This window comes from Nestor notabilis, unplaced genomic scaffold (genome assembly GCF_000696875.1).
Source record: "Nestor notabilis isolate BGI_N333 unplaced genomic scaffold, ASM69687v1 scaffold16546, whole genome shotgun sequence".
NCBI classification, from domain to species: domain Eukaryota; kingdom Metazoa; phylum Chordata; class Aves; order Psittaciformes; family Psittacidae; genus Nestor; species Nestor notabilis.
In genome coordinates, this window is record NW_009931645.1 from 194 (window position 1) to 21,356 (window position 21,163).

A 21,163-nucleotide genomic window follows, 5' to 3' on the forward strand; every position below is an offset into this window, starting at 1 on the left:
CATGGAAGGGAACGTGGTCTGAATTCTTCGCTATCTCCTCAAAGCTGCTTTTCCCTGCCCGTTTTCGGCTGCTCCGTAGGTACCCGTTCGTGTGTTTTCTTCTACCGACAGACTCTAAGCTGAGAACGTTGTTTGTGCTGATTAACAAGATCTCCTTTATTTCCCTTCCCTTCTGCTGACATGCTATTTTTGTTATCTTTTATCACAGAAGCGTTTTATTAAGGGGCTAAGGCAGTACGGCAAGAACTTCTTCAGGATCCGAAAGGAGTTGCTTCCCAATAAGGAGACCGTAAGTACATTTGGACTTTATGTAATTTGCTTTTCCTCTTTCTGCCTCAGTGCTTGATCTTACGAAACTATTTCCTTTTCCCCCTGAGCTGAATTTCTCTTCAGATAAACGGAAGAACAATCCCCAGCCAGAGAAGGGAGCTGTAATTTTTAGTGCAGTTTTTAGGTCTGAAAGACGTTACATAAAGCAGTCGTCATTGCTGGACGGAGGCACCGAGGTTGGGTGAAGTGTATTTATGGAGACCAAAATCTAATTTTACATTCTGACATTATGATGGGATAATACATTTATGTCACCCATTCGGGCTCCAATGGCACTGGGTAATTAAAGAAAGCCTGAAACAAAACAAGATCTAATTGAAGCTGGAAGGCGGAGGTATGTGCTGCTCCTGTGACCTGCAGAATTGGGTGCTCGTGTTTAACTCTTCGTGTCCCTGCAGCGTGTAACTTCAGGTTCCGGATTCATCCGTGGTTTATTACTCCACTGAACTTCATAAAGCTTTAGCAACTGTCATTCTGCTGGAAATCCTGGCAAGTGCTTAGGAGGAAGATGGACAGGGAGGAGTGGTTGACTCCTTCAAAGGAAAAGAGGGTTTAGGAAGCCTTGGGAATCTGGTTTCTTTTCCATTAGTCCTAATTGCCAAGCTTCTCTAGAAGCTTCGGTTTCTGTTCTGCAGGTGTCATTTCACTGCTGGGAGGGTGCTTTTGGAAAGTGGTTTTCATGTTTCTTCTGCATTTAGAACGAAGGTTGGCCTGGACTGTTTTCTAGCGATGTGTGAGTGCTCTGGAACATACTTATTTAAAGCATAACCGGTTGTTTAGCCTTTGTGTGTGTGTAATTCGGCTGTTCAGCGGGGAAGAGAATTACTCTAAGAGTATTTTAAAACCTGCTACTTGCTGTAGGACGTTTCCATTCTCTTCTGAGGTGTTCCTGTGAGACAGAATCTTTGACGGTAAATAGTAACACCACCCATGTCAAATAGAAAGGGGAGGATGAAGCGGTTCCTGAAGTGCCTCAGTTGGTGTACATGTTCACTGATTCTATTGGGAAAGATCGGAAAACTTAATTACCTATCAACTGTATCTGTACCAAGTATTCTGTTGGATTTTGAGGCATGAAGGCCCAGTGTTGAAAAGATGACAGCTTAGAAGGAACGCTGAAATAGTTGCTTCTTAGCAACATCTGACAAGCCAGCACGTAGTCGGCTTTTAAACAGTCTTTTCCTCTTTTCTTTAGAGTAACTCCTCAGAGTGTATTTAGATCAAATTGGTGTTTACTTTAGAAATGAATTGTGCTGATGGTAAAGTTACAGAGGCGCAAAAGTACTTGTCTAAAGTTTGATTTACAGCAACTATGAAATACGCTTTTAAACACAAAATACCTCTTTGGCAGAGAAAAACCAGTTTGCAGGGGAAAGGAAAGCTAAAGAACTGAGAACAGGGGGCAGGTATCTGACCCTGCTCATACTGTTTGACTTTACATTTGAACTTGGACATGAGGCCTAAGGCTTTTTGTACGAGCCTTGCAACTTTGCAAGTGGTGTGTAACTTTATACCCGCTCTTCTTTCTCAAGTGTTATCTTTTTGTTTCATTAGCTTTAAATACTCAGTATAGAGCAGACTCAATACTGCGTTTGAGCAAGTGGGCAGCGGTGTGGCAGTGGGTTCGAAGAGGCGTTTTTAGCCCCTAGTGGTAACTGAGCTGCAAATAACCTCTGCCCTACAACGGGTTGTTTAATCTCTGTTTCCTATTTTTGCCCACAGGTCTCACTTCTGCTTTCTTTTAATTCCCAATCTTTTTTCAGACCAAACTTACAGCAGTTTCGCTATAATAAGACATGCAGAATCAAGGCTGCAGTAAAGAATATGTGACTATCCAGTTTTGCTTTTCCTCCTTAGAGTGGAATAATGAGTAATGTAAATGACAAGGCTGTGGATTTAATTTGTATTTTTTCATCACCAAAATAACTTCAGATACTTTGCCTGCCATTTTTCTGTCGCAGTGTGAAGTAACCCTCTAGCAATTCCAGAAACACTAGGAAAAAGGCCTTATTTTCCTGTTTTGCCACCATATTAACATGAGGTGAAGCTCTAAAAATTAGTGTACTGATGCAAAAGCACTACAGCAACTCCCAAGGTCTGCAGAAGCTACTTGGGAATGAGTGGGGCATTCTTGAAGTGACTTGTCCTAAATGGAAAGCCAGCTATAGGTCGATACATCCTGCACATTTACCTTCCTAGTCACTGAAGCCTGTAGCAGGGGAATCAGGATTTTTGCCTCCCTGCAAAGCCCACTTAAAGTTTAATCTCCTTGTTATCATGCTTCTTGTATAATACATTTTTTTTCTAGACACTGGTATTTATGCTGCTTCCATGGGGGGACAACTCCTAAGATCACCTTAAGCCCTGTGGTTGGAATGTTGAAATAGTGAAGATAAGTGATACAAGAGGAATACAAAACCCTTGTAGGGACCAGGCCTATTCTATTAAATCAAGCTGAAGTTGCTGTGCAGGAAGTCAGAATATAGAGGTGAATATGACATTGGATTGCTTTTATAATATTGGAAGGTGTAAAGTGGCCGTGGTGAGAGATGAGAATTAGGCCATCCTGTACTGAGGTTTCACAAGCATGTTAAGAAATGTCCTATTTGACTTGTGCCTTTGCTGCTTTTTTTCCCCTCTTCATAGTTAATGTGCAGTATCTTTTAAGGAAACCCTGTGTTTGTCAGTGTGTGTTTTAACTCGCTGTCATGCTTTAACCCCAGCTGGCAACTAGTTTAACAAATCTTTTCAGTCTTTTCTTTTAATTATTTCTTCTAAATGACTAATCAACAGGAAAGAGAATCTTTATGGAAGAAAATAGTGCATTTCAAAGCTGTGTGTTTGTGTAGGTCTGTACTTGTCCAGTTTATTTCAAAGCTTATGTCCCACAGAGGTTCCTAGTGGGCATGACTGTAAGTAGCTGTAGCATTCTGTAAGCAGGAGGCAGAGGAACTGAAATCACCTCTTCCCTGAGCATTGCCCTGAAGTGGGAATGCTGGATGGAACAAGGAAAGCCAGCAGTTTCAAGGCTGGATCAGTAAGTCTTGACCTTCTGCTACTCTGGAGGAAAACTGCCTCCGTGTAGGTGAACTTAAATAGATCTGCTGAAACTTCCTTTGGTTTCCACTGAACTCTGTCTTACATTTATCTCTTCTGTTTCCCAAATAGCTTTCTTCCTTCCCTTTTCTCTGGAGTAGTTTTCTCTTGGTTATAGCTGTAGTTGAATGGCACAGTTGATGAGGTCCTGCTCTTGTTTGGTGCATGCTTAGCAGCACCAAGCCAAGAAAGAAGTTTTGGAGGCACCCATGTGACATGGACAGTTTTCATTAATAACTTACATTTAAATTCCCATGTTGTGCCAATGCAGAGTACACAGCTGGCAGCAAGTTTCCTTAAGTATCTGATTTGGCTTTAAATATGATACTTAATTATTCTTCCTCCTGTTTCGGGGTAATTTGCTACAACTTGGTGATAACATGGGATTTTCAAAGTATTTAAAGTTCTCCTGCTCTGAATTCTTGAGGTGATTACACTGAGCTCCTCGAATTTGAGAGTTCTAGAAGCATTGGGGTAGGCCTGAGATAAATGTACTTAAATGCCTACAGGGTCGGGGGCTGCTTACTGTGTTCTTGTAAATAGCTTAACTCTGTGTTGGTGACGTGCAAAAAGTAAATAGAAACATGGAAGGAACGTGAGCTTGTGCAGAGCAATAACGTGCAGGCAGAGCAGAGGGACGCCGAGTCACGGTGTTGGCTTGCTCAGATTTCGAGCTGGGTCCTGGTGCCCTCGGCTGCCCCTGTGCTGCTCACCCTGAAATACTTCTCTAAACTGCAGCTTCTTGCCTGAACTGTTTCAGCCATGGCCCCAGAAGAAGCAGGTTTGGTTTCCTCTGGCTGGAGTTCCTGCAGCCTGTTCTGTGTCACACTGTATGTGGTGTTTGACCAGTGGAACTCAAATGTCCTATGCCAGCTCATTAGCCATTAGAAGTGGAGGGGGATGTATGTGATGGTCCCTTTGGCAGCCTTACAAAGGCTTAAGAATAATATCATATTATATCATAAGATAGCCATGCCATATCATAGAATGGTTTGGGTTGGAAGGGACCTTAAAGCTCCTCCAGTTCCAAGCCCTGCCATGGGCAGGGACACCTTCCGCTAGAGCAGGTTGCTCCAAGCCAAACATTGTCTTTCATGGGAATAAGCCTCTGGTACTTTAGACCTCTTCCACCTATTCTCCAAACAGGGGATGACACCTATCTGAATGTTTTGAGGTTCTCCAATGACTCTTGTGTTCTCCAGGGAAGGTTTATTGTACAGTGGTTGTGACTTGTCTCTCTCTGACAGGCTGAAGCTCCTTGGTGAGCCCTGTAGAGCCGCTTGCTTAGTGAGAAGCCCAAAAAGAGGACAGTGCATCTTTGTGGAGACAGGCAGACTTGGGGCTAATTTTGTTGTGAATTTCCCTGCTGAGCACATAAGTATCTTTGGTGTGTGTGTGATTTTTGGTTTGGCTGCTTAGCAAGAGATGACAGAATGCCACCAAAAGGTCTTGCGTCTGGGTGGGTGCTTCTGTATTTAGCTTTCAAACACAGCATGAACAGAAGTCATGAATATCAACTGCTCTCCTTACATCAAAATACCTGCAATGTGCTGTATTCATGTGCGTAAGCACTAAATATGCATCACATTTGCTTTTTTAGGTAAAATAGGCTCTCTCCTAATAGTAAAATCTTTCTCTCCAAATTAAATGCTGTTGGGACTTAGCTCAGAGACTAAATAAGCCGCGCTCTGTTAATGTTAGGAGACAGAACGAGTGCACTGTGAGCTTTCAGCACAAACTTCTGTTTAATTTTAGATTGGGGTTTAGATAAACAGTTTTATTCTTGCCTCATTAATGCTTAATCTTGTGTTACATAATATACAATATTGGTTTCCTGAGTACCTCTTATATGTAGTGCAAATGGGTAGTAGCTGAAAGGTCACTGCAGTTACCATATGTGCAGGCTGGCAAGGTGTTTGTCCTCTCTGAGGACAAGCTGTATACTGTTCTTGTCAACAAACAGCCTCAGTAATATTTGTGCAAGACTCTCCTGGGCATACGAAAGGTAAAGATTCTCCCTCGACGTAATTGTTCAAATAGCAGTTTCCCTTTGATCCAAAGAGGGGCATAATGAGGCAAATGTACTTCGGTCCGTTAGTATAAAGTGATTAGTTAGCCCTGCACTGGCTTCTGATATTTGCATTTAGTAGTGTAAGTTGTTTGTACCGATAGCTGAGATTGTGTCTGTGTCATGGGCATTATCACTGTTCTCCTTTCCCAAAGGAGATCCATTTTATTTGATGGTATATTCCCCTAACGATTGGATATTAATACACTGCGTCGTCAAGGCATATTATTTCCTGCCTTGTCTTTGCTACGGGAATGTTCTGAAAGGGACAAGCTCTGTAAGGCTTTTTCTGTTTGAAAGCTGAACCTTTTTCCTTAATAACTTGCTCTAGCCCAGATGCAGGCAGAGCTGAAATTTTCCATTAGAGTTTGAAGCGGCTGCCAACATAAACAGCCACTGCTTTTTTTCATTTCATCTCTGCTCGCTGCTGCTAGTGCTTCCATTGCCTGGATATTACACTTGGAGGGGTTTGTTCTTGTTAAAACAGGGACTTAAAAATTATAGCTCAAGCCTTTTCTTCTTTAGTCATAGCAGATACCTCACTGGGCTTCAGTCCATTTGAAAACTGGGCAGAGGCATCAGCGAGTTGTTTTTCCTGTGTAAGTGAAACCATTGCTTCATTTGCATAACAAACTCTTCTATAAGGGAACACGTTGCCCTTTTTTTCCCCCCCTTCTTCTTATTAGAGTGTGGCTCTCTGAGCTGATTGAGGGAGAACACTACATTAATATGTTTGGCTGTAAGGTAAAGCAGGGTGCTGAGGCAGCATACGGGAATGCAGCTCACGCTTCTCACCAGGAGCAGGATAAGTAAGCCAGAGAATTTAATGAAATGCTGAGCTCATAGGAGCTGGGCTCAGATGGAGATATTCCTACATTTAAGTGGCACTGAACTGAAAGCTGTTTACAAAGAGCAGCTCATCTGTAAGGGATGTTCGGGGGATGTGTTCGCTGTGATTTGGCTTGTTTTTCAAAGTTTTAACTGTTAAACCTATTGCAAATGTCATCATTTTATTGGGTAATAAACCAGAAGGTTTGGAAGGGCCTTCAAAGAGACGTAAAGGTTTAACTGTGGTATACACCATGTCATCTTCATCTCTAAAACTGATTTCAGACCTTACAGGTGAGTAGAGCTGCCAACTACATACTTCACTGGACAAGCTTGGGCCACCATTCTGGCTTCGTGGTTATACACCATGTGTGTTCCTTTTGCTTCTGTTTCCTGAGTTTCTGCTTTCAACTTAACCTATCCTGAAGGTATATGTTGCTTGGCTCTTAAATCCTTGCTTTGTGAACTGCCTCCTTACATTGGCTGCTCACTTTCAGGGCCACTAGCGTGTGGTCATCTGATTAATGCCTATGGCTGTACTTCCAAAGAGCAACATACTCCTTTGCATACCTGTGTGCCTTGATTTCAGCTGAAGCAAGTAAAATCAAAGAACGGAAGCACTTATGGTATGGTTAAAATTTATCTCTAAAGCTTTCTCTTAAGAGAATAAAAGAATTAGTTTTCAGTTGTATTATTTGACTTTTGTAAAGGTAATTTACAATGTCATCAGCTCAGAAACTGGGCTGTTTTGAGTTTCTTACTAAGAAACCTGCATAGGTGAAGAGCATAAAACCAGAAGGTGTATTCCCTGTGCCAGCTGGACTCTAGAATTGCGCTTAGCATGGCTAATAAATCAACTCTGCACTCTGGTGGGGGATTTTTATTGTTTTACATTACAAGATTGAAACTCCTTGTGTGTTTTTCTCCGACAGTTTAGAGGTAGGTAGGGGTAAAATATTGTTGCAAGCAAAAGAGGGCCATTAGGCAATTGCATTGAGTTCTGTCAGAGAGCCAAAAAGGACAATTTCTGCTCTGTAGTGAAAGGTATGTAGCTGAAGAGCTAAGCCAAGATCATTTGGGAACGTGGTAGAGTATTGTCTGAGTCTTCCTCCACCACTGAGAGAACACAACACTCCTGTGACTCCTCGTAGTTCTGTTCCGCTGCTTTTTCCTTACCTTCTGGTTATCATCCACCATCCTGAGGCATTTTGTTTGTTTTCTTATTGTGAATTCTCCTATTTTGCATCTATGCTGAAGGGTATGTATCACTCTGGTTAAAAGGGGTTTGTTCATCAGCAGTTGTATACTTCCTATTCTGTATTTTCCTTTCCCTCTGAGAAAAGGCACCAGCTTTTCTTCTTTTGTAGCAGTTGTCAGATTTTATCACATACTCAGACATCAATCCCAGGTACATAAAATAAGTATCTATTTGAGAATCTATGCAGCTTATTGTCATGGCTGAGTGTCCTCCCCTGGCAAGATTCTTTTCCACAGATGCTTTCATGTTGTTTGTTTCCCATCCCGTTAGTGACTGAAGATAGGCTGTAAATCCTGAAGATGGCTGTCAGAAAGGCAGAAATACAGAAGTCATATAAGCAACAGTGATACTTGTGGGACATCAGGTCCTAGAACAGTGCTAATGTTATAATACTTGAGTAACTCCTTGAATAAATTACTCTGTATAAACCTGCCGGGTGTGTGAGGTTTGAAATGGCTTAATGGAGAAATATTCTCCACATAATCCTCTCTGTGGTACTAACTCAGACCCACAGCCAATATCTGGAGGTCTCATGATCTTTAATTGTATACTTAATGTACAACTGCACTGTTGGGTGTGGAATTCAAGTTTCAAGAGCTGAGTGAGAAGCAAACCTCGGTGGCAAAGCAGGAAGATAAACCTTGATGTCCTTTATAATAGTTGCATTAACGTGAAAGTGGTGTTGCACTAAAATCATCCTACGAGTACTTGATTTAACCTGAGATATCTGTGAATCAGTGGCTTTGTTTTATAGGGAGTTAAAGACTTGTGTTATGCATGAACATGGCATTCTGTGATGGTATTGTCTGGTGAGGGGGACAGGATGAACCAAAGGGGACAATACGATGCAGGTCTCTTTAGAAGAGCAACATGTCAGTGCTGAATATATGCTTCAGACGGGGTCTACCTGGCACTGCTTACTCCCTCTTTCTTATCGATGCAGTGGGAATGCTAACCTTTAAACAGCCCTGTATGGAGCAGGCAAAAGCATTCTTACTAAAAAGGGGTTTTAGGAAGGGAGGGAGATGTGGAGACAAGTGGTTTGCTTGGCAGGCGGTGAGTTTGATTGCAGTTGCTGAAGTCTGAGATATTGAAAAGCAAACTGCAGTGAAACTCCAGCAGATTTTGCAGCTAATTCAGCTTCTGTGTTTAAACTTGAAGTTTATGGCATATACGTAATTGGCTTTTTTATGTTGTGTGTGTATTTGAGCCAAACTTTATCCTTAGTTACCCACTGGAAGCCAGCACAGACTGCTCACAGTTAGGTTTTGCCAGATTGGTGGCTCGCTTACATTTGGAGAACAAGCATTCTGCCTTGCTACTTGATTCTTCTCCTCAGCACCCACATGGCTTGCTTATCCTCGTGAGGGATAATGGAGACGAATTACAAACATAAGGGGAAGAAAATGGAGCAGAAGCAGCTAGGTTGTGGCTAACAGAACTGAGGATGTAACCGAGGTGTTGTCCCAAGTGGTGCCATTTCATGTGTGTATTTATACAGTGTGTGAGATTACAATTTCAAAAGGTGTTGCAGCAGTTCTCTTTGAATTCTCAAGAAGTAAAGAACCAGCTTTGAGCTGTTGAGAGAGGAGTCAGGGGGATGGGGAGTGCTTTGGCAGTGCAAAGCAGGTTTCAGTTCCTTAACAGACAGACATAAAATCGTGGGGTTTGATAGAAGCAGCCATTTGGGGGCAAAAGATTGGGCACCAGCAAAAAGAAAATCATCTGGTAGCAGAGAATGAACTGTACTTTTAATGTGTCTTGCCTGCCACACTGAGCATGAAATTAACTTTCTTCTTATACAACAGATCATTGGCCTTAATTGTTGCTTCCTGCCCCAGATGGCACCGTAAGAACGGTGTCTGCAGTGTTCTTTTGGCATAGACTCAGCCCCCAAATACATTATTCAGGCCTAAATATCCTGTAATATGCTGCTATAACTGTACTGTGAGAACAAGACAATAACAACTTCAGCAGACAGATGCACTCATTTTGTCATTTTTGTTTCAAACCAGCTGTAAAAAAGAAGCAGTGCTTGATTACTGTTGGTTGCTGTTGTCGTTGGTTGTTCTTGCCAAGGAAAACTCCCAGGAATTACACAGATTGTGGAATAAAACTGAGAATGGGGAGTTAAGAAGAGTGGCTTTTGTTTAAAGGGGCTGTGCCATAGGGGAAACTAAGGCAGTTTGTGGGTATAACATCTCTGTAAGCTGTGTGCTTTAAGACACATTTAACATCACAAACTGCAATCTGCTACATTTGTTTTTGGTTTATTTCCCCTTTTATTTTGTATTTGGAAGAAAAATGTTTTAGGTATATGATAGAAATCAAATTCTCAAGATATAAAAATGGTAATGATTGCGTACAGGTGATGGTAGTGGGTTTTTTGGGTAAACCCCTGCTTTTATCACAACAGCAGGGAAGGGAAGGGGCCTGTTCTGCAAGGTGTCAGCAAATAGGAGGAAGGCTGCAAATCTGGACCATAGCCATATACGTGTGTATGGTGGTGGGTTTATAGTGAGGGATTCCTTTCCCTGCTAAGAGGTAGAAGGCATTTTCAGGCACCTTAATGTCTTCAGATACACGGAGAACAAAGATACTGAAGCTGTGAGCCATGTGAAATGCTTCTCCTTTGGGTTTCCCATTTCAGCTTGTGGTTAGTGAGTATCTTGCAAGAATTGAGTCCATCATTTGTGCTGTTGATGTGTTTTGCATGGGGTGGAAGGGTTCCCTCTGCTGACTGTGCCTCTGTCATTGTCCGAGCTAGAACTACATTCAGAGCACCTCACAGTCCTCAGTCAGGCAGTTCAACACAGTGCTTTACTTCTTGCTTTTAGTCTAGTTAGGAAGGTACAAGTAGTGTTGCATCAAACACTTGAGTAGTTACCACCAAAAGCCTCTTGCTTTTTACATCCCTTAGTTTTTAAAACTCTTAGGATGTTGATAGGTGTGTTTGCTTCTGAGTTAGATCTTTCAAGATTAAATCTTCAATTCCCCTTTTCTTCGTAAATGTGAACTTAGAAACTTTATCTTCTGGGAGCTGTAAATGAAAGAGATGGTTTCCTGAGTAACTGCTGTATTTAAGAACTTGGAGCCTTAAGAAATAGAGAGTGTGTTAGGAGATTAATGACAGAATCAGAAATGTTGACAGTACTGATGGTTGGGAAATCCTTGTTGGCTCTGGTCATCTGGTGTACAGAAAATTGGCAGGGGAGGTGGTTTCTGTTCATGCTACCACAGTCCTGTACAGCAGGAAGAAATCTGGCATCAGAAAGGTGCTGCGAAGTACTTTGATTTGCCATAGGGAGATAGATTGTGCTTGTTGGGTGGAACAGTTGAGCTGATTCCTCCTCCTTCCCTTCCCCCAAACATACTTTCTGTGCTCCCTTTTCCCTTCCTCCCAACATGCCTGTCACAAACTGAACTATTCTGTACAATGCCTCTGGACCCTAACCTTTGAAGAAAGGGAGAGCACATTCCAGGTTATAAACCAGCTCTTTCCTCCTGCAACTTGAGAAGTCCCCCCTGTTTAATTCTGAGCCTGCTTTGTGCCTAGTGCCTCTTGTTGTGTAGGGCTCTAGGACATCCCACAGGAACTCTTGATTTATTTTGCTAACTCTGCCCTTCTCTGTGGTTCAGAAACCTCCAATGATCTGTGAAGCTCCAAGATTTTGGAGTCCAACAGTAGTAGTTTTAAGAACCTCCTCTACTACATGAAAGTCTCTAACACTTTCCACATGCTGGGTTTTTGGCCTCGTGAAAAGCTGACCTCCTACAAATACAGTTTGTAAAGCCAGGCAGCCCGGGCCAGAGCTTCTTAATGCTATTGGGAAATGGGGAGGGGGAGAGGAAAAATGGAATGAAAAATCTGGGCTCTTGGCCAGCAAGGAAGATGTGATACAGTGAACATGTTTCTGTTGCCCTTTGTTACTGTTAAGTTTGATTAGCTTTGTTTCCTGTAAGCTTAATCACGGTGCTGTTCTTCTCTCTGTCTCTTTGGCTGAGGAGGAGATCTTTGCCAATGCTCAAGTCTTTCATTACCTGAATTGCAATGAGAAGGAGTTGGAGAAATAAATCATGCCCCATCCCCAACAAACAAATAAAACCAAAAACCACCCAGCTAACATTCTCTCCCCCTGCACTGGACTATAAAACCAATCCTTTTCTCCCTCCTTCCCTTATTCCTGCAGCCCTACCTCTTTTACTTTCCATCCATTGCATTCCTCTCCCTGAGTTTCCTTTTAGGCCTTTAGGGCTGAGAGTGAATTTAGACAAATGTTTGAGGCTAACTGCATTGCTTAGATTTATCTTCTCTCTTTAACAGCACAAGATAAGGCAAAGAGGGAATTTGCCATTCTAAATGCTTGCTTATTTTGAAGAGCCCATAAGGCACATTTGTTACCTGTCTGTAGGAAGGTGTGTGTCATGTAAGCCTCACAAAGCCCATCAGAGATGTCCTACTTGTTGGTCTGTGTAGTAAGGTGGGTTTTCTGCCTGGGCAGTGTTCTTGACCTTTGGTGGTTGTGCTTCACTAAACCTTGGCTGACTTCTCTGCAACTGTGTTAGAATTACAGTGGCAGTGTATAATAGCTTGGATACTGGAAGAATATAATTCCTAGAAATAGGTGGGGTTTGTTTTGGACTCTGACTTTTGCTGCAGAATTTCATACGTTGCAGGTCCAGATGTGATTAAAAGTATGTGCCATAAACCGTGCCACAAACTGGATGCTCAAAGAGCACGGGGACAAAATGCTTTTATCCAAATTCCCACTGCTGAATCACATCCAGCATGTAGAATTAACTCAGTGGGTTGTATAACTGGACTTTCACCTTGTTATGAAGAAGTGACATGGACAAAGTTAAAGTTGTATTGATTTAACAATTCCAGTCAGGCTTTTATTCTGTGGCATTTGACGTGATAGATTTTAGTTGTTGTTGCCTGGCTTTAGAAGAACATTCTTTTGTTGTGAGTATAAGAGCTTCTCAAAAAGAATTTGTCTGCTCGCTGTGGGCATGAAGCTTCCTCCCTGTCTTTCCATTATTTATATTCTTTTAAGGTGAGTAATGTTTTTGTTTCAGAGAAATCTGAGGTTTTAAAACTTCTAAACCTTTCAAAAGTGATTCAAATGATTTTCAGCTCAAGGATGAAAAGGAGGAAGCTGAAGTCTTGGTAGGTTTGAACAACGAGAGAGCTTTAACCCATAGCTGTCCAAGATGCTTTTGGAAATCATGCATATGCTTTCAGAAAGCTTTATTTAATAGGTGTGTATCTGCTTTTAGCAAGGGCCTGTAGGGACAGGACAAGGGAAATGGTTTTAGAGTGACAGAGGGAAGATTTAGGTTAGATCTTAGGAAGCTCTTCCCTGTGAGGGTGCTGAGGCGCTGGCACAGGGTGCCCAGAGGAGCTGTGTCTGCCCCATCCCTGGCAGTGTTCAAGGCCAGGTTGGACACAGGGGCTTGGAGCAACCTGCTCTAGTGGAAGGTGTCCCTGCCCGTGGCAGGGGTTGGGACTGAATGAGCTTTAAGGTCCCTTCAACCCAAACCGGGCTGTGATGTTCCCAACTCTTCCAGTCACTCTTTTATAGACCTTATCCCATGTTTCCACAACCTCGAGTCATGACTCTAAAAACCCTGCTGGCATTTGGAAATTGTGACTGTAGAAGTTTTCTTTGCGTTAGCAATTAAGTAGCACATAACACATGTACGTGAATCACCTCTAAATCCCTCGCTTTATACACTTATCTCTGTGCCAAAACCAGTGTTAAGTTTTGGGTTTTATTGAATTACTGGAGTTTCACTTTGACCTTTTCAAGAGAATTTCTGTAGAGAAGATTGGGGAAATTTTTAAAGCTGAGTTTCACATTGCATTTCATTGCTTTTAGTTGTCATCTTGGAAGATGTGGATGGAATCCTGCAGGCTGTAGATAAAGAGCGTTCCTGGTGCACTGTTCAGTCTTGGTTTGTCGTTCCATAAAGGTCATGTCAAAATGAGGAAGAAAGCCCAAAACAAACCAACACAAACCCCAGACTAACAGGGACTTCTTATCTGAGGAAGAAGCTGTTCTTTGGGCTGCTGATTTTTCGGATATTCTTGCTTCAGTCTCTCTCTGGGATATATTATCTCTCCTTCAGTGCTGAACAGAGTCCATTGTGTAACTTACTTCCCCAGTTCTCTGTTAAGCAGCCTCCAGCTTTTGCAACTTCATTGCAGCTGTAATAATCTGCTGGCAGAAGGAAGGCTAATAAGTAGTTTCTTTAATTGGGTTAATGTCTGTAGCTGAAGTCTTTCCAGATTGAGCAGTGGAGGGGGAAAACAAAGCTAGTGGGTAGGTGCTGATAGCGACGGTTGCTCTTGACACTCAATTAGACCTGACTGTTTCTCAATGGTTGCTACCAGGTGGAAGGACAGGGTTGGGGGGAGCTGGTCTGTTGGGCACCAAGTAGTGGTACATTATCCTTCTGCTTTTATTCTTCATTTCCCCCACTTCCCAAGGTCACCTTCATCTGCAGGGTACAGTGGGGATTTCCATCTTCTTTTATTAGAAGTCTTTCTGAAGGGCAGCAGGAAAGTGAGTTAAATGCTGCCAAAGCTTTGTTGCCTCTCTATAACTTTGCCTTGTCTCTGTAATAATTAACATTGACGCTTGCTTGAAGGCTGTGGGGTTTCTGGCAGCTCCACATTTGTATTCCTCAGGGATCTGTTACCCATGGGATGGAGATGCTGAAAAAGTAAGTTGCAGGTACCTGCATCTCTTCTGAAGAGAACCAGTGTGAGCCCAGTAATTAAATCATTTAATAGGTCAAAAGCCCTTTTGCAGGAGGCTTCCTCTGTTAGCTTTGAAGCAGTTCAAAGTTAAACTGGGGAGATTTAGATCAGATATAAGGAAGAAAATCTTTAATGTGAGGGTGCTGAGGCGCTGGCACAGGGTGCCCAGAGGAGCTGCGACTGCCCCATCCCTGGCAGTGTTCAAGGCCAGGTTGGACACAGGGGCTTGGAGCAACCTGCTCTGGTGGAAGGTGTCCCTGCCCGTGGCAGGGGTTGGAGCTGGAGGAGCTTTAAGGTCCCTTCAACTCAAACCAGGCTGGGATTTTGGAGGAATCCCGTGGAACGGTACCTTCAGAACATAGTGGACAAGCTTTGCCTGCCTTGGTGCTCGGTGGCTGCGGGCTCTACACCTGCTCTGGGCCCTCCCGGGTTTATGGATTATGTCATGGCAGATTTGTCTAAGCCTGGTGAGTAACCAAACCACAGTAAAAATGCCAAGTGAACCACAGCAGAAGCTTTCTGGTGTGCTGGACAATTAGAATGGTTTCAATTATGAGACCGCTTTGCAGTAGCATGTGTTTGATGGATGAGGGGAACATGAGCAATAGAAAACCTGTCTTGCTGCTTTGCCTCTTGAGTCTGTTCCGAAGGGAGGCACAAGTGTTTGGGTTAGCAAGGGCTTTCTTCGGAGTAGAGCAGTGCAAGTGCAGAGCCCTGCACAGTTTTAAGTATAAAAAATAACCAAAGTAAATACACACAACCACTATAAGAACTCACTATTTGAATTGAATCTTGTTCAACCTGGAGGAAAGAAGGCTCCTTAAGAGGAGACATTAGAGTGGCTCCAGTGCCTAAAGGGGTGACAGGAAACCTGGAGAGGGGCTTTGGACAAGGGATGTAGGGACAGAACAAGGGGAATGGCTTGAACCTGCCAGAGGGGAGACTGAGATGAGCTCTGAGGCAGAAGCTCTTCCCTGTGAGGGTGCTGAGGCGCTGGCACAGGGTGCCCAGAGGAGCTGTGGCTGCCCCATCCCTGGCAGTGTTCAAGGGCAGGTTGGACACAGGGGCTTGGAGCAACCTGCTCTAGTGGAAGGTGTCCCTGCCTGTGGCAGGGGCTTGGAGCTGGATGAGCTTTAAGGTCCCTTGCAACCCAAATCTGTCTGCGATTCTGAGGGCACAGGTAAATGACTGTGTCTTGTAATGCTTTCACCTTGTCCCACATATATGATCTGTTTAGAAAATCAAATGTTCTTTGAAATTTATGTATCTGAGCAGTAAATAACTGTTCTTTTTCTGAAGTTAGTGCCTCTCTTAAGGCCAAAAGGAAATTGTTTTCCTGCATTGTTGGATGTAATTCTTTGTGTTAAACAAGTGTTTTCCTGAACGGTGAATTAAAGTACGCACACATCCAGAACTACAATACCTAGGGAATATCGTAATTCAGGAAGCAACCTGGCTTGTTATCCCTTGTTCAAGCCTTGTCAGCTGGATTGTTCCTCATGAAGAAGAACCACAGAATAATCTAGTAGGAAAGGATTAAGTTTGATTGTTAGACAGGGGGATGGAACTGGATGATCTTTAAGGTCCCTTCGAACACAAACCATTCTGTGATTCTGTATATGTTTTCCATACACGCAAGTGCTACAATGGGCTCTGCTGGCCTGTTACCTCATGGTTAATTATTTGTTTCTGGTTGACTGTCTTTCGAACTCTTCCTGTGGGGACAATTGTCATAAGTTTGGAAACTAACACAAAGATTTTTAACTTCTAATCTTATCTGGACTTGTTAAACTTTCATTTGAACCTATTCCAAGGAGTGCAGCCTGTGTGGCAGACACAATGACTGACAGGCTAGTTACTGATCAACATCATCCTGAAACAGCACACTGTTAACACTTTCCTCCCTCCCACTGGATCACTGGGGCTCTGCATCTTCCTGAAGACTTTATTTGCTGTAGTAAACCAAATCCAAAATAGAGTGCAGCTTAATGACAGCTGAAAGCTGGTGGTGCTGTGTCTAGAGCCACAGGCTGGTTGCTTTGCAGAGGGGAGAAATCTGTTCTTGGATTCTTTCACAGGAGCGAATACTTCAACTCGGTGTGTACCCACTTGTAGTTAATGGAGTTTTCCATGCAGTAAATCACTAGTTTTTACTTCACTCTCATTAACTCTCATGTAATCCTACTGATTTTATAGGTGACCACTAAAAATACAAGTATTGCACTGTAATTCAGGCTGGAAGTCCTAGCTGACAGTGTATGACAGTGGCACCACTGCAGCTAAAAGGTGTCTATATAGAGAGAGAGGGCTGATCTGGTAGTGGCATTGCTTTACAAACCTGCAGTCCCCATCAGGAAGCAACTGAAGAGGATTCCAGGAAAAGAAAGTTAAAGGAAAAAAAGCAGTGGGGAAATTTGGGTGGCTAATGGAGATGGAAGTAGCTTGTTGAAAGTGCAGGATGCTTCTGTGAGTAGTTCTGTTGGCAAACAGTGCAGTGTGTAGGCATGAAGATTCATACTTGAAGCATTTCAGACACTTTGTGCCTACAGCTTATCAGTTACTAGTAGAGTATCCTTTCAAGAGGCACGTCAGTGTAAGTGTGTACCAGCAGCCTTCCCTTTCTCTCAAAGGAGGCCAGCAAGTATGGATATATCATCTGTTTTGTTCTAGTTGTTTTGAAGTTCTGAACTATAAGTGGTTCTCTTTTAGTTTCTGACACCTTGGTTGCTGTGTTGAAACAAGCCACTAATTAAAATGATCACTCAGTGCCTAGTGGTAGGCGGCAGCATGCTGTGACTGTTAGACATGGGAGTAGGGACTGGGTGGTGCAATGCTCCATGCGTTTGGAATACCTGATCAGTCAGTCTCCATGCATGAGGCATATTGGCACAGTCCAACTCCGTGAGTGGGGGATTGCCCAGTTCTTACTGATGTAACTGGAATGAGACACTTTAGTGTTCACAAACTGGTAGTGACAAACAGGTCTATGGAATGGAATGGAATGGAATGGAATGGAGGGTTATGTGGGAATACGAGTGTAGGTGGAGTGGTTTGGGGCTGTCAAGCATTGTTTGGAGGAATTGGTTATATAGAATCATGGAATGGTTTGGGGTGAAGGGACCTTAAACCTCCTTCAGCTCCACCCCCTGCCACGGGCAGGGACACCTTCCACTAGAGCAGGTTGCTCCAAGCCCCTGTGTCCAACCTGGCCTTGAACACTGCCAGGGATGGGGCAGCCACAGCTTCTCTGGGCACCCTGTGCCAGCGCCTCAGCACCCTCACAGGGAAGAGCTTCTGCCTCAGAGCTCATCTCACTCTCCCCTGTTTCAGTTTGAACCCGTTCCCCCTTGTCCTGTCCCTACAGTCCCTGAGGAAGCTTGGGCTGTGGTAAGGAATGTGTTTTGGAAGTGGCAGCCTGGCTGTGTAGCAGGTCAGTCCCTTGCTTGACAGCTTTCCTGGCTCTGCACTTCTCTTTCCTCTGGCATAAGAATGCAGGGCCAGAACAGGCCGGGGGAGGGATTGCTGAGCCTAAGGATCTGTTGTCACAGGCAACCATCCCTCAAATCCCTTTCATGCACAGCTCAAACTTCATATTAAAGCTCGTAAGGTCTAAAGCCATTTGTTCTTTTGCCAATACTGCCCTTTTGCTGTAATGGCTCTTCTGTCTCCCTGGTGGATAACTGCACGTGGAGCTGCAATCCTGTGTAATAGGTATTGTGCAGAGCCAGGGAGATGAGGATGCCTTTTCTAACACTGCAGCTGCTTTATGTCATCCAGTGGGTCCGAATCTGAAATGTGCCCAACTTTTAGAAATAGCTATTAGAAGGTTAGCTTGCTGCTGGTGTGAAGCAGAGCTCTTGGCTTTTACTCTTTGAGAGATCAGAGAATCATGGAGTAGTTTGGGTTGGAAAGGACCTGAAAATCATCCAGTTCCAATCCCCTGCCGTGAGCAGGGACACCTTCCACTAGACCATCTAGTGATCTCTAGTGGCAGGTGATTTTTGGGTTGATGGAAAATACCATTACCTTAACTTCCTTGCTCCATCATCTTCTCTCTCTCCTGCTTATGTCGTTAGCATCCCTGTAGTGGACATGCCACATCCAGACTCCCCTGCTGTGGACGTGGGCCATGGGCAAGGAGGATAGGATAAACAGCAGCAGCCCAATTCCATCTCTGAACTCACTGTAATATCATTTGCAAGGCTTCAGGAGTCAGAGCCCCAAGCCATGGCCCGAATTACTGGTGCCTGTTTTGTCTTATCCCTAATGTTGAACTGGGGATCCAAGTCACTTTCCTGAGGGAGCAGCACAGATTAATGCTTGCTGGAGACATGAGGGTGGAACAGAACTGTAAAGAATTAGCAATTTCTTTCACTTCGGAGCTCACTGCATCGGTATTACAGTGAGCTACAATGAAGTGGTCTTTCTAATACTGCTTTACAATTCTTACCATTGTCTTCTAGTTAAATTTTGCTTGCTAAGGGCTTTTCCCCGACAGAAAGAATTTGAGACTGGAGGGAAGCAACAATAACTGAGGGATAAGCAGCTTACGTGGCAGTTCTTTTGTGGTTTGGGGGGATGTTGCTTGATGTTCTGCTTCAATATTCCTCTGTTCATACATAGCTCTGATAAACAGGAAAACACTGAAGTACCCCTCAACCCTCCACACTTAATCTAGAAAATCTACTGGGTTAGAGGAATGTTCTTTGAGAGGAGTAAAAGGAAAACAGCTGCTGAGGGATCAGATACGGGAGAAGTTGAGTCTGTTTAAAATCAAAGCATCATGACAGGGATGTCTGAGAGATATTCTGTGCAAGTTAGTGCTTTGTCCATAACTCTGAATCATAGAGCAGGAACCTCCTTAAACCTGTGTTAGTGCAGTGTGTGGATAAAGTTTTCAGTGATAAGCTTGTCTGAGTTTATTTGATGCTTCCCAGGTGCAAAAGGCAATGGCTTTGCTTTCTTCCTCCATCTGGCTTCTTCAGGTGTTGGACATCCTGTGACTGAGGGTTTTATTAAGAGGTCAAATTCTAGCTGTCTTCAGCATGGAATCGGGGGGGTTGAGAGTTTTCATCATGAAATATCCAGGTGTGACGATAGCTGCAATTAAAAAGGGGTGGAAAATGGTTCTATTTCCAAGGTGATCACATCTTTTCTCATTAGCATTGAGATTATTGCATGAAGTTCGTTGCCTCCTGTGTAATTTTCAGCATCTTCTGGGTGCTGTTGTTTCCAACATGACTTTAAAATAAACTACAAAAACTCACCAGCTTCCCTATAGGTCACGAGCTGCGACGGGAGGAAGCCGTGTGTCAGGGAGGATAACACACACATCTGACAAGCCAGGCTCTGTGTGATTCATCACAGATGTGCTTGGAAAACCTGAAACATCTGTTCCATTGAGCTGGGGAGCGCGGGTCGGGGCGCAGGCACAGGGGCAGGCTTGGAACAGTGCTGCGAGTGGCGTCGCTGGTCATTGTCTCACAACTAAGTGGGCATTCAAATCTTAATTCTATATTGAAAGAAAAGCAGTAGGGTATGAAACAAACAAATGGCTGATTCCTTCCTTACCTTGCAGCTGCTCTTGCCTTTGAAAAAGAGGAAAATCTGACTTTCCATTTGCTTATTTGAGTGGGTTTCTTGCCCTGGTTTTGTGGTTTCTTATCTTCTCAGTGACCACTGCCTGGCCAGGAAGGAACTGGGGAGTGCAGGCCACAGCACAAGGCATCTGTGCTCTTAATCTAGAGGCAAACCCCCACTCTCCAAAGAAATAAGGTGGGGGAATATCCTATCTGACATCATGGGAATGAACTCCTACCGAGAATGACATCAGGTTCCAGAAATAGGATATGGCAAGAATGGGATTGGTTTTGAAACCTGGTAATGAAATATATTCTAACTTAACCTGGGGAGGGCATGAGACAGTTTCATCCAAGGAAACAAACAGCAGTAATGAACAGGAAAACAGTCCTTGGTGGCCTGTAAAATGGAGGATTTACACATTTAACCATTACAGCAAAGCTGCAGCAACGGGGGGATTGGAACTTCTTTCCAGACCATCCAAGGTACCCAGAAGAGTTAAATCATGTCTGTTGGACCTGAACCACTTGCTCACACATGGGCTAAGTGATGACTTTTAAGCTGGAGCTTGAAAGATAGCTAGAAATAGCTTTGTTCAATGCTAGAGACCCAGTGCCTACGTTGAGCCAGGAGCCTGCATTGCAAGAAGTAAGCACTTAACCATTTGAAATGATCTTTTGAGATCAGTAAAGAATCATCCATCTTATCCCTGTGAAAATTCCCAGCTGAGCAGAAGGAGAATTTGCTGAGCAGTGTAATATCTGTTTAGTGAGGAGTACAAATGTGTGTGTGGTATTTTATTACCCCTCAATCTAGTGAGAGAAAACCCTTTCTAATTCCAACAAGCTCACAGTCAGTGTTCTCCATCATCCCTTCACTGTTGTGGCAGTGTCACTCCAGCGAGCCTGGGGCATCCAATGGAGTGTCACACTAATGCAGAGTATTGATTCCAAGTGACAATTAAGTGGAAGTGGTTTGTTTTAAATACCAACTCACATTATTGCTGTGAAGTAGTCAGCTAAGAGAACAAATAAAGCCAACAGTTAGAACGCAGGACATGTTTTGGTAAGTACAGTTTGATTCTGTTTCTAAAATTGGTATAATGCAGTAATAATGTTTTTAAAGCAGTACAACTTCTTTCATAATGGCAAGGCTGACTTCGGTTGTGCAGGATTAGGAAACAAATTGCCATGGATATTCCTGACTGCAATGCAGGAGGATGGTGTTCCCTGCTGAA

General features: G+C 43.4%; 1 protein-coding gene across 1 annotated transcript in view; it reads left to right on the top strand.

Annotated features, from left to right (window-relative positions):
* Positions 1-208: 208 nt before the first annotated feature.
* The window catches only part of LOC104406890 (arginine-glutamic acid dipeptide repeats protein-like), a gene marked incomplete at its 5' end in the record, with an annotated part of 38,521 nt that continues 17,566 nt past the window's right edge, over positions 209-21,163 (top strand). The window contains one exon of the mRNA XM_010016005.1: positions 209-289. Within this exon, the coding sequence (XP_010014307.1) occupies positions 209-289 (81 nt within the window). The remainder of the gene's footprint in view (positions 290-21,163) is intronic.